This window comes from Hypanus sabinus, chromosome 19, assembly GCF_030144855.1.
Source record: "Hypanus sabinus isolate sHypSab1 chromosome 19, sHypSab1.hap1, whole genome shotgun sequence".
In the NCBI taxonomy this organism is placed as follows: Eukaryota; Metazoa; Chordata; class Chondrichthyes; order Myliobatiformes; family Dasyatidae; genus Hypanus; species Hypanus sabinus.
In genome coordinates, this window is record NC_082724.1 from 34,755,265 (window position 1) to 34,768,898 (window position 13,634).

A 13,634-nucleotide genomic window follows, 5' to 3' on the forward strand; every position below is an offset into this window, starting at 1 on the left:
CATTTAAAAACCAACTGAACTATTCAAATAATTTGCAACTTTCACACAATGCCAACAGTTGTTTAAGCCTGTCAGGAGCATTTCCAGGACTGGGACTTCCAAACCTAACAGCCCATGGGCGAGTACTATTTGAATCCTGTCACTGGACTTACCAACGTGACGGGTTCATTAAGTTGCACTGTGACAGCTAGGCGCAAGTGGAGGGTTGGGCAGAGTCCTTGGTTCAGTACAATTTGTTTGTCAGTGTATATTTAAAAAGTGAAAATATCCAGGAAAATATAGAAACATGATAGAGCACGAGGATGAGAGCAGCTGTGTAAAATGACAAAAATACAATGTGTAGCGATGTACATACATTTTATTTATTGGTCTCCTGTGTTTTTTAAAAGCACATTTTTATAGTAGCAAGGAAGACAGGAGTATAATGTAAAGGCATACACAAAAATGTCTCTCTCTGGGTAAAGCTGTACAAATATGCAAAAGAATAAGTTAAAAGCTTTGTTCCAAATTTTCCACATGAATTGAAACTTCTCACTGAATAAAAAAAAATTACTAAGAACCAGCTTACCAAATTAGTTTACTATATATATATATATATTACATGCTTTGGAACAACAATAATAAAAATGTTCACAAAAGGAGTCAATTCAATTCTTTACATAAACACAATTGTCAAACAAAAAAAAAAATGACAGCACCTTTCCATGGATTCCAGCATGGGAAGCATGGATTCACCAGTTAGAACCAGGAATAAATTGCTAGGCCTTCAATATATAAAACTCATGCATTGTAGTGAATTCCGGGTTCTAAACTGGTGAACATGTATATATTTTCAAAGAAATAAGTGAGGTAGTGTGACCCTCATGAGCACTTCATATACAAATGAAAACATAGGTTAATTTTTACTGACTGTGGAAGAAGTCCTGCGTAGAATCTTGCTTTTATTTATTTCCATAGTTCTGTTAGTTCACTGTTCTTTTAGAAATGAATTTTGAATCCTGTTCCACTAAGCCTCACCATAGTAATGACAGCCTGAAAAGCAGACCAGCTTAAGGGGCAAGAACCACTATTTGTCCCTTTCTCTTCAAAAGTTGTAATCCATGGCTGCTAAACTAGTTTGTGGGCATGGCTGCCCCGGGTCCAAATGTGAGGGATACTGACCACTGGAAAGTTTCCACTGGTGGGATACATCAAGCGACTGATTCTGGACCTGAGTACTTTGATGAATTCTAGAAAAAGTCACAAGCAAATCCTTAGTCTAATATGGGCGATTCTTCCCTTCCCCCTCATATTCTTGTGCTATTATTTTCAAAAAATAAATCCAACCAACATCCTACAGATGAAGAGTTCAACAGAAGGAACATGCAGCTTCCATATCTCAGAAAAGTATCATCCAACCATTTTATCCAATTAATCTTGGCAGCACTTTCATTCATAGAGTATTACATTAGCCATTTTACATAACACTTGTCAGCTCTTTTCAATTTAAGATGGCCAAAAGTGACTGGGGTTAACTTTGATACAAGTTGATGAATTCTAGTGGAGGAAAATAGTACTGCACCTGATCTGCAGGAATTACCTCATCTCAGCTAGGATTTTTCTTGCATATCCTGTGCAATTAATAATTAGAATGAAGTTTGTGCTAACACCCTAACAACCATAATTAGGACTGTGCTTCTTGTTTATTAAAAAAAAGTCTTATTGCATTTTTTTTTTGCTTCTGAAGCCATGTGCTTTTTATTTGGAAAGAATTATTCAGCTATATTTGACCCCTTAATAACTTGGTAAGTATGCTACTCCGTAAGGTGAACTATATGGTCCAAAAATTCTTCAACTCCATCCTTCCCCCCCGCCCCCAAAAAATAACCATTTTGAAAAATCTACCGATACGTTATATTAACAAATGGTTAAAAAAAAACACAAATGCTAAATATGTTGATTTAGAAAAGATTTCATGGTCTTAACAAAACACGTTTCTTATTAGTTTCTGGTCCATATGTCCAACTAATCATTTTGAAAAATTATAAGCCCACTATATTCTATTCAAGTAATCAGAGAGTCACCAGTTTCTTGCCAATTTACAAGATGTTCTTCATTTAATTATATGCAAAGTACTCCTTCAGAAGTTACTCACTACCCTGCCTAGTCCTCTTTTATACCAATACATAAAGCATGATTCCTCTTTGCTCACTGAACAATGGAGAGCACTACTTTCAAAGTCTTTGAAAAGTGCATTTTCAGTAAAAACAAAACAATTTCCAAGTGCCATCTTTCCATGCTTCAACTTGAACACAAACTCATCAGCTTAAGGTTTTGTCTTTAGAATGTACTGTAGGTATAAAGAGAAGCTCGACTGAACTGAACTGTAAAGTGTGGAGTTTTGAATCTATATCACATCTTCTGCGAAATGGTTGGAATGAACTTCCCAGCGTCCAGGTACAGTACCTTCTGAAAACACTGAAATTTTCCGTGTGACTTCTATGTGTAGAAATAAACCATTTCAAGTGGATTGAAAAAGATGCAAGGCACACTGATTAAGTTTTCCATATGTTGAAGTCAGCCAGTAGTCACTTAAACCAGAGTCCCAGGTTTAGAATCCTCATGCCACAGCAGCACCTGCTCATTGTCATACACATCCTCCAGCTGGCTTGTCTCTCCACTATCCGAATACATTCTTTCTGGATAAGGTCTGGTAAACATTTGAAACAAAAGTTATGAAGGACTCCTTTTTAGAAAAAAAAAGGAAATCTTTTAAGAGTTAGCAAAATATTCATCACAAGTTGCAAAGTTTAACTTTCAAAAGGTTTAAGTAATTTGGTTTAACGAAATCCACTTACTGAACGTCTCATGAACATGGCCCTTTAATAGTAGTATCTATTATCCATTTATCCCGCAAAGAGCTGACATCCCGTCCTTTTTCTAATCTACTGATATTAGTTTGCTGCCACAAGCATTTTATGATGACTCCACTCCTGAAGCAGTACTTTCTAATTTCATATTCAAACTGCACATAGAATAGTCAAACTGTGGGTGGTCTGAAATGCCATCAATGTGATTCCGTTAATAGCTGTGCAGGAGCTCTCATGCTGACAAAACCTGCGTCAGGTTTACTTCTGTCAACAAACCTTACTGACGTTGTTCTATAATCATGGCCATTAAGAAATAGAAAACTGCTAATGATGGCAGGAGAATGAGTCACAAGGGAAACATCTTGTGGGTTGTTAGGCTTCCTTTGATAGAAAGATATTCTATGTATTTAAAAGAAAATCCAGGAACATAATTCTATCATTTTTAATATAAAATCTGCCAAGCTACAGATTTCCAGGATTTTTAAATTTCCCTAAATCTTTTTAAAGCCATTCACATTTGGTTTCAAATGTGACCAGTTCAAGAAATGTTCAGAAAAGCTTGTTATCTTTTTCAGTCACATTTAACTTTTGGAAGGATTGAGTTATTGCTAGTTACAGCCAAAGTGACAATAGAAGTAGTGATCCATCATCTCCCAAGCTGTCCAATAGTACGGGACAGAAACAAACTCGAGGAAATCTGCAGATGCTGGAAATTCAAGCAACACACACAAAATGCTGGTGGAATGCAGCAGGCCGGGCAGCATTTTGTGTGTATTGATAGAAACAAATCCATTTTTGTATGAGCTACATGTGTAAATTAGTAAATGTGTGTATGGTGAACCTCTTCTGAAATTTGACCAATGGGACTTAATTTTTCAAAGAGTTCAATATGATTATATTATCATGCTATGTTTATTTTTGTGAGTGGATGCATTTTTGCCCAGATATGAAAATTTCAATACAAATTTAACTACATGGTATTCAGAATGTGAAATCTCAAATCTCTTCCTCGGTGGTAGCAGAATCCAGACATTTGAGTAGGATGCAGTGGCAGAAAGAGAAACAGCAGCAAATTGAGGTTGAGTAAGTCTTGCCAGAATTTTCACTGCAATTCCGAAGAACTGGAACTTTCTCCATCATTGGCTACTCTGAGATTTCATTTTACAAGTATCCTCAATACTTCAAATCAATTGGCCACTTAATTCAGAATAGATTATTGGAATGGATTTTGTCATGTGGAGTTGACTTCTGCCTTTCAGATACACGAACACTTGGATAGTTAAGTCTTAAGGAAAAACTGCCTGTTATTTTTCCACTTCCCCTAGACTTGATGCACCAAATTCAGCAAAAACACTTTAAGTGATCCATTTATCTCAACCATGCCTGTGCTTGTTGAAAATGAGGGAATTGTTTGGAGGCAACTCTTTAAAATGTAACTAATACAACTAATGGAAAGCCAAGATCCTGCTTCCAAATCAATCTACAATAATTTAGCATAAAGTTAATTAATAAAGGAATTAAATTTAAAACGTCTTCAAACACTTTGGATGAATGTTGCGATGGTAATTTGGAGGAAAACTGGATCTTTGATTAGTTTATTAGATTCAAAACTTTGTTTTAAGTTTTCCAGCTGTTGGCTATTTGTTAGAGCAATAAAGCATCAGTAATGTTAAGCTTAAACCTTAGCCTGGCATTACACTAAGAACAGCTTACAGTGGCAGCAAATAAAATAATGTCAAGCATTGTTAGCAAGCAGCTCAGCTAACAATCAAGCTTCATTAACAAGCATAGACACCAACAGCCACACACAAATACTCAAAGATACTTACTACTGCTGACTATATTTTGCGTATGAGTATTTAATGAATATCTCATTTCTGTAGGTACGATGTTGGCTGCAGTCATTACGCTTAGAGAAATACTCTCTTCCTTTGTAAGGGAATGTGGAAGTGGATGAAGTGGATGAGAAAGAGGAGGAGGAAGAGGAGGTGGAGGAGGCGGATGAGTGTCTGGTAGGAGCTGTGCCAACGGCAGGGAAATGGTGGCACTCAGTAGAAAAAGGATCATCAAGAGACTGGAAGGAGCTACGCCTACAAGAAAATGACCGACAAGCAAAATAAGAAGTGAATCTTGAGATTATATTCTCCATTTTTCCCCACTTTTCTCTTGACAGTGGTAATGTATGTTTAGAAGAATGCCTGTATACATTGGCAACAGTATCCAGTGGTAGCTCACCCACTAGGGCATCCGTCACCATGCATCAACACATATCAGGTTCAAAACTCTTACATCAGTTAATGAATCCAATGGAGACTGGGAGCATCTCGCTTTACAGCGAAAATATCAGATGACAAGGGTAGAAAGCTAATCTCCACCCTGGAATATTGAGGGAATTGGGAAATATGGAAATTGAATGGAATAATGGATGATGTAATAGACTAGATAAGGTCTTACTGTATGAAGGAGCAGCTTGAAGAACAAAGTGGTCATCTGCTGCTTCCACTTCTTACATTCTTGCGAGAAGGCCTTTTGTGTAGCAGTGGCGCTAAAATAATAGTCAACTTGGCCAAATTCTAATGTAAAATGTAGATTGGTTCATTGGTTCTGCAAATCCAATTAACGTTAATACTTTTTTTGGTCTGTGCCATAAATTACTTTGTGCCATTAGTAGAACCCTAATCTCTAATGATTCAGTGATTATTGGTGCTGAAGAATATTAGCCCTCTCACTGTTTGCTGCCGGCGTACAGTACTATAGAAGCTGTCCACATGATAGAGAGCCTGAGAGAGGATGCTCGATGCACAAATTGCACGTCAGGAATTCTGCTAAATATCACTGTGATGAGACTCTGTGCTTGAAATAAATTTGATTACAAGGCATACACTGATGGTAAACCAACCTAATCATGAATTTATAAATTTCTGCTCCAAGTCATTCATAAGCCATAACTACTGTTAAAGGATTTTGACAAACATTTCCTTTTCCTCTTCTCAAACATACTTGGCATATTAAGAGCAAAATACATTGGCCCTAAACCTTAGCATGAGCAAAATCAGTCCATAATAGTTTTTGATGGCTGTACAATATAGAACATTGTACACTCCTTTGCGCTACCAATATAGGGTACTTAGCATTAGTCTCTGGACAATTTTCACTTATCATCTCGTCTTCACCAAATGCTTCCTTTTATGTGTTGTTAAGTACAAATTACTTTCACTTGCCCTTAAGATAATGTGTCTCCCTAATTTATTTACCTCAAGTGCACCATTATCTAAAGCCCCTTCAATCTCTTATTGACCCAATCCTGTTCCTTCACCATCTACACTATTTTCCTCTTTAATAGTTGTCTTTGTTAATACAAACAGTAATCTTTAGTTAAAATTGTGGGAATCACTGAAATGGGATAATTGTCGAACAGAAAAACAGAATAAAGAGAACCTTCCCCCAAGAGGCAGGGTTGATCCAAATATCATTTCAGTTTTGTGAACAGCAACATAGATGAACCTACACTTTTATTGTCACTCACCTGGCGTGTAATGTTGTATTGCTGTAGGAGTTATTGAAAGAACTTGTAAAAGGTATATGATCAAAGTCCTGGCCGCCCACAGTGAGCTGGCTCCGCCAGGTTCCTGTACTTGCCACTGAAGAAACTGGGATTTAAAGAAAAAAACATGATTTCAAAATGTCTGCAATTTATTCCTATTTATTACTTCCTATGTTATTTGAATCTTAAAGTTTTGATACATTTAATGATCAAATACAGTTAGAGAAAAGATAGCCATTTGCATTTGCTTATTTCTTTGTTAGCGGTTACCTAATCATTCACCACTCTAATGAGTATGCACTTCACATCAGACTTGTCCAAATCCCCGAGACTGGACAAACTGGATTCGATCCATTACAAAAGGCAAGTTGCTTTGTGTAGACCTGCTACTTTTCCTGATCTACTTTTTGTAGCTGAATTCTACTGCATGCAGTTTACATCATAACAAATCATGTTTAGAGTGATAATTTACTTCAGATAAGGTAACTCATCCACCTTCAGCCATCTTACGTGCTCATAGATTCAATTTTTTCAAAATAACTAATTATATTTAATACATCTGTACATAATAGGTCCAATTATTTTCCAATCATGACAATACAATATTAAAAAACAAAAAATTTAAAAACTAGTTTCTGTTATTCTTATTTCCATTTTGGCATCGTCATTTCAAGTCCTGTTCGCACACTACTTTTAAGGCTATCCCTCCTTTGTAGTAAACTGCATTTGATAACTTTGCAATGAAAAACAGCTCTACAATAGACTGCGCAATAGTTCTAGTTACTGCTAGATAATATTACAGTACAGAGCTAGCACTGGTGTTTATTAAATCCTTTTCCTGCTACCTGCTACTGTTAAACAAAAGTTTCAAATTAGAGATTATGCTCCAATCATTATCTTTCAAAGTTTCACTTTCTATTCTGAATAACATTCACATAGGTGAAAATACACTTTTAAGAAGTGAATTACAAGAAACACGTTTTAGAACTTACAACAGTGGAAAGCTTACTTTTTAAGGCTGCAAAGGACAATTTCTCAAAGACGCTTGAAGGCTTCCACTTACCAGATGTAAAAGATGTAGCCCTGTTGGCTGGAGAGAAAGGACCTTGCATATAAGCGAACCCCAGACTTTGTTGTGAGCCCCTGTCCAAGTCCAAACCTGCCTGCAGGCCGTGATCCTTGTGAGTTGAGGCACGCTCATACCAGCCTCGCAAGCTTTCTGCGACCAATGCCTTCTGGATGTTTTTGGTTATTTGTTCACTTTTAGCCCCTCTCCTACGCATATTCCTTAGGGTCGCATATGGGTTTTGAGACATACTGTCAACATCTTCCTGGTAGAAGCGACTGTAATCTCGATAATGGGCAGCATTGTAAGAATATGTTGATCTATAAGGGGCTTTAACATTATAGTGACCTTCAGTTTCATTTTCAAACGTGTATCCATAAGGCTCATAGTCACTGTATGGTGGATGTCCTGGAAGATAATAATCAGAAGAAGGCTGATTGTAAGAATTTTGATAAACTCCATTTCTTGCGTCCTTTGGTGCAAGATTGGGCATGCTCCCTGAGGGGGCAGAGGATATATTCGGCTTTTTGTGTCTTCGCCTCTCCCTTGACCGGCACCCTACTGTCATGGTGTTGTAGTACTGAGGAGGCTTGCTCGGCACACTATAGTACTCGGTGCTGGACTGACTGGTGTAGGACGACCCATCGTCCAGCAGGTCAGTACTGCTACTTCTTTGGGCTGCTGTGAGGGGGAATATGGCCCTCTCACTGGGACCCTCATCGAGGAGATGAGACTGCGATTCCAAGCTGCCACTGCGCTGTCTAAAATGATCTGGGGAAATGTCAGGTCTGCGGGTAACAAGAATTGAAAACAAGAGTATTACTTCCACACAAATGGTTTTTTTTGAATACAGTTTAGCATCAGGCCTTTAAGAAATATTACATATGAACCAATGATCATTCAGAATGCAGATACTTTCCACCTCCCTGTCCAATGAGTCATATTTTTTTATGACGTTCAACACATTGAGTCTATGCCAGCTCTCAATACAATCCATCAATCCCACTCCCTGACTTTTCTTGCAAGCTATTCTTTCTTACATCAGCTCCACCTCCATTCTCCAACTGCACACCTACTGTGGGACACAGGAGGAAAATGAAGTAACCGAGGGGAAACCCCAAGCAATTACACAAACTCAACACACACACAAAGCACAAGCCATGCCAGAACCTGGTCACTAGGGCTGTGGAAGAGTAGCCTACAGATTTTGGCGCCACCAGGTCCCAAGCATATTTACAGATATATCCTACAATTCCCATTTTCGTGTGAGATAATGTCAGAAATAGGTTACGACTAGACAGTGGTTAAAGAAAATCCAAGACAATAGATTGCCATAAACAAGGCAGTTTGCATGTTCTCCCTGTAAATGTTTGGATTTCTGCTAGGTGCTCTGGTTTCTGTCCAGATTTCAAAGGCACTTTTCTAGGTTACTCCAACCCTTCGTAATGTTGGATCACAACAAAAGAATTGAAGTACAGTTGATGGGTGCTAAGAGAGAATAAGTTGCAGGTCAGAGGGTAACAAATCTGTGGAATTAATTGCCACAGATGGCCAAGCCACTGGGTATATTTAAAGCGGCGATTAATAAGCTCTTGATTAGTAAGGTTGCCAAAGGTTATGGGGAGAAGGAAGGAGAACTGTGGTTGAGGGGGAAAATAAATTACCCTTGATTAACTGGAAGAACAGACTCAATGAACCAAATGGCTCAGTTCTGTTCCTATGTATTATCAGTAAGGAAAGGGGGAAAAGGAATGATGGGTTTGGTCTGCTTGGAGTTAGCAAGTTCTGAAAAGGTCAAGTAGCCTCCCTCTCTGTTATGATGAGAAAGATGAAAAAAAACTTTAGGGTCTTAAGCCCAAATATTTATTGTCATAGAAAATAATGTACTGTATGGCCAGAAATACTTAGCTTTCAGCGAGAGGGTTCAGATGCTCTCAAATGGACATGAAATTTCCCAAAGAAGAGCATCAAAAATCAGGGCAAAATTTCTCTCTCAAAGGAGCATTATTGGTAAAAAAAAAATTTATCTTGCCAATTTCACATTGTTGTTGGTGGATTTTTATTAGGTGCAAATTGAATGCTGCATGTCTTAATTGTCATGTGCCTGCACTTCAAATGTTCTTCATTAGGTGCAAGAGGCTTAGGATATTCAAATGTTGTGAAATATACTGTTCCTTTACAAGTTCCTTTTTCTTTTATCATTCAAATAATTTTTATCTGTACCTCCTCCAGGGCATGATACCCTTCCTAAACTATTGTGTCATTATCCTCCAGTAGTGGCTAAAGATTGTTCTCTAATAGTTCAGCATTCCATTCTTGCTTACGTACTCATGTGTTAATAATCCATTCAAGCTTTCTCGACTCTGCATTATTTTTGGAGATTGTGCACACATACTCATCAATCATTCTATTATTACATCCCTTTTTCAAACTGTATTATTTAATTTGCATCATCAGCTTCAGACTTTATTGGATGAAATTTTATCAACCACTTCCTCACCCAGTCTACCAAATGTCTGGCACTATCCTCCTCACTAATTATTACATTTGAAACTCGTGCCATCAGCAAAATGTAAAATTTGTCTTAGATACCCAAGTTATTTAAATGTGAAAAAGAGAAGCTGTCTAGTTTTGTACTCACTAATTTAGGGAAGGCTAATTTACAACTGTTTGCCATACTCTCCTTTCTTCATTTTGGTCAATTACGTAACTACGTTGCCCATTAATCCAAAGCTTGAAATTTGATTTCAAATTCAAATTTCAAATTTGATCATACACGAATTAGTTAATATTTTAAAGCTCTTGAGAACTCACGTGCAAATCTTTAATTGCATTCCTTCCATAGGAAACATAATCAAATTAATTTTTGATTTCAAGGAGGCTTACTCCAGTATATTTAAATTAAGGAGTCTTTTTCAGAAGCATCCAGGCCCTTCAAGGACATACCGTAACTGACTGCTACTGTAAGCATTGCGGGTCAATACTGGCGTCGCAGGCATACTTCTTCCTCCATGGCATTGTCTACCTTGAGATCTGTAAGGGCTGCTGTGTGTTGAGCTCAGTTCCCTGTGTCCATGCAAAATATCCTGCAAATAGCAACCGTCGTTGTTGTATCTGAAAAATAAATCCCGTTTTAAAATAGGTTAAATTAGCACCAAGCCAACTTTTAGGAATTTCAACTATTAAGATTAGGAATATAATATTTTGTTGTACAACCACCAAAATTATTATTTCAAACAAGTGTTATGAAAACAGCTACCTTTCCATCTTAGCGGTTAATATTATTTTCAGGAATTAACCAGCTATAAGGAATATGAGTAAATTTTGCTTAAACTCAGTTTGACATTTTGCTTCAGGGGCATTTTGTGGAAGAGTATTATATAATTTTTCTGCCGTGATGCCCAAGCAGATTCAATACATGCCAACCAAGCATTCTCCAAATGAGTAAAATCGACCAACTACTGAGCATGAAGGATTGCTTCTGAGTTATGTGATGTGTGTCGCACAAGGCCAGAAGCACTGCTTAATTTATTTCTGTGAAACAAAGTTGAGCCTGTAACGAACTGTTGAAAACCTAGTAAATAGGACAGTGAAAGTCACGGAGAAGGTGGATTGGGGAAAAAAAAAGGGACATTTCAAGGCTCATGCAGCCATTTGCCTCAAACTGGCCACGAAAAAGAAATCAGGCTGATGATTTAGCAAGTAAGAGACCCTTGTGTCCTCTTTACTCATGGGCGAGGTGACAGAAGACTGGGGAATACCTGATGCTCTTCCTTTATTTCAGAAGAAATTTTAGGCTGGTAGGGAAATCATCAGAGAAGATTCTTAGGGGCAGGATTTACTCATGCCTGGAAAAGCACTGACTCATTAGGGATAGTCAGCCTGCACTAGGGGGATTAATTTTTTGGGGAACTAAGCAAGATAATTGATGAGGGTAGAGCAGTGGATGTTAACTGCAGCTCCCTGAAAGTGGTAGTTCAAGTAGAGTAGTTCGTAAAGAATGCTTGCCTTCATCTTTTGGGGCGCTGAATGTAAAAGTTGGAAGTGTTGTAGCTGTATAAAATTTTGATTGGGCTGCATTTGGAGTTCCGTGTGCAGTTTTTGTCACTGAACAATCAGAAAGATTAGGTGGCTTGGCAAAGGGTGTAGTGTGGGTTGCCAGGATGTTGCTTAGATTGGAGTGTATTAGATAGAACCTGGATTGTTTTCCATGGGCTATGCAGGTTGAATCATGAGAGCAATAGATAGGGCAGAGTCAAGAGTCAGAGTAAAAGTGTCAAATACTGGAGGGCAAAGGTGAGAGAGGAAAAATTTGAAGGAGATTTGCAAGGTTTTTTTTATTTTTACACAGAGAGTGGTAGGCGCTTTAAAATGCTTCCAGGGTAGCAATGGAAGCAGGCATCAGAGCAATATTTAAGAGCGTTCAGACAGTCACATGACCAGACAGGCAGTACAGACCATGTGGAGGCAGATGGTATTCACTTATTGGTGCTGTGTCTAATACTGTTCTTCTCTATGTTTCTGTGTTTTAAATGACTGGTTAAATGAAACAAGGTCAACACAAGTGTATAATGCAGCAAACTTTGATGAATCATGAGAAAATTGTTCTGGTTTTGAATACGAACAGTTACAGACACACTGACTCAGGGCCTGCTTTACCGAGGATGGATGTATCCTTTATCATGAAACTGGTCACTTGCAGAACTTCTCCTTTGTCGAAGTTCGAGAGACTGTGGTGGAACTGGCCTTGGAGGCTGCTGGCTCGAAAAGGATCTTTTCCTCTGCATAATACGCACATCATCTGCCATAACAATCAATGGGTCACTTTACAAATTATGAACTACTCACAACAGGTTTTAATTGATTTGCAAACACAATACACACAATATTACAATTTCACATTTTGATCATGATGTACACTCAGTAGCCACGTTATAAGGTACACTTGTCAAGCTGCTTGTTGATGCAAATATCTAGTCAAGCAATCATGTGGCAGCAACTCAATGCATGAAAGCATGCAGACATGGTCGAGAGGTTCAATTGCTGTTCAAACCAAACATCTGAATGAGGGAGAAAATATGATCGAAGTGACCGACTAGAATGATTGCTGATGTCAAATGGGGTAGTTTGAGTATCTCAGAAATAGCTGATTTCCTGGGATTTTTCTGCATGATGGCCTCTAGTGCAGGGTTCCCAATCTGGGGAGCATGGACCTCTTGCTTAATGGTATTGGACCATGGCATCAAGGTTGGGAACCTCTGCTCTGGGGTTTAGAGAGAATAGTGTGAGAAGCTAAAAAATATCCAGTGAACGGCAGTTCAGTGCACAAAAGCACATTGTTAAATAGAGAGGGCTCAAACTGACAGGAAAGTGACAGTAACTCGAATAACAACAGTGGTGTGCAGAACAGCACGAACCTACAATCGGCCCCCACTTTAAGCGCAGAGGGTACCTCACAAACTGGCCAATGATTACATGTTGTGAAGAGTGCCGCTCTAACACTTTGTTCTGCTACACAAGTACTGACTCACACAGGAAAACAGTTCACAGCTGCTGCTGCACTTCTCCACTGAGACAGGGTGTGTCTGAGATGATTGACCTAGGGTCCTGCATGCAGCTACGCCAATACCACCTCTTATTTGATAAATCACTCACAAAATGCCCTGCAAGGACAAAATGATAAAGAATTCCCAACTAATTTTACTCCAGAATGATCCTGTAAATTCAACTTTGAAAATTGTTCTAACTCAAAGGGATGTAAGTTTTGAAATTACTTATGCAACTTTCCATGGAAAAAAAATACTGGTTAACTAGACACAGGAGACTGCAGATGCTGGAAACTGGAGCAAAAAAAATCTGCTGGAGGAACTCAGTGGGGCAACATCTGTGAAGCAGAGGGATAGTTGATGTTTTTGGGATCAGGAATGCACAGGTTAAACTGGATCTTCGGCATTAAAGCACGCCGGGCACATGGCGACACCGTACATCTTACAGCATTTTAACTTGTGTGCTTTCACAACTTACCATCATCTGCTGTATTCGTGTCCGACAAAGAACTGGTTTCTGAGGGTATGACCTCATCTATACGTGGGAGGGAAAGGTGAAATGATTCATGAGTGGTTGAATCAGCAAAACCAATATTGCCTACTGAATTTTCGCTGAGAAAAGCACATGC

The 13,634-nt window shown here is 38.4% G+C and overlaps 1 protein-coding gene across 2 annotated transcripts in view; it reads right to left on the reverse strand.

Annotated features, from left to right (window-relative positions):
- Window positions 1-340: 340 nt before the first annotated feature.
- The window catches only part of frmd4bb (FERM domain containing 4Bb), a 317,520-nt gene continuing 304,226 nt past the window's right edge, over window positions 341-13,634 (reverse strand). For both annotated transcript variants that reach the window (XM_059944312.1, XM_059944313.1), the window contains 6 exons: window positions 13,484-13,540; window positions 12,119-12,260; window positions 10,406-10,573; window positions 7,457-8,247; window positions 6,376-6,499; window positions 341-2,689 (listed from right to left, as the gene is read on the reverse strand). In XM_059944312.1, coding sequence (XP_059800295.1) covers window positions 2,572-2,689; window positions 6,376-6,499; window positions 7,457-8,247; window positions 10,406-10,573; window positions 12,119-12,260; window positions 13,484-13,540 — 1,400 coding nt within the window. In that variant the 3' untranslated portion in view covers window positions 341-2,571. The remainder of the gene's footprint in view (window positions 2,690-6,375; window positions 6,500-7,456; window positions 8,248-10,405; window positions 10,574-12,118; window positions 12,261-13,483; window positions 13,541-13,634) is intronic.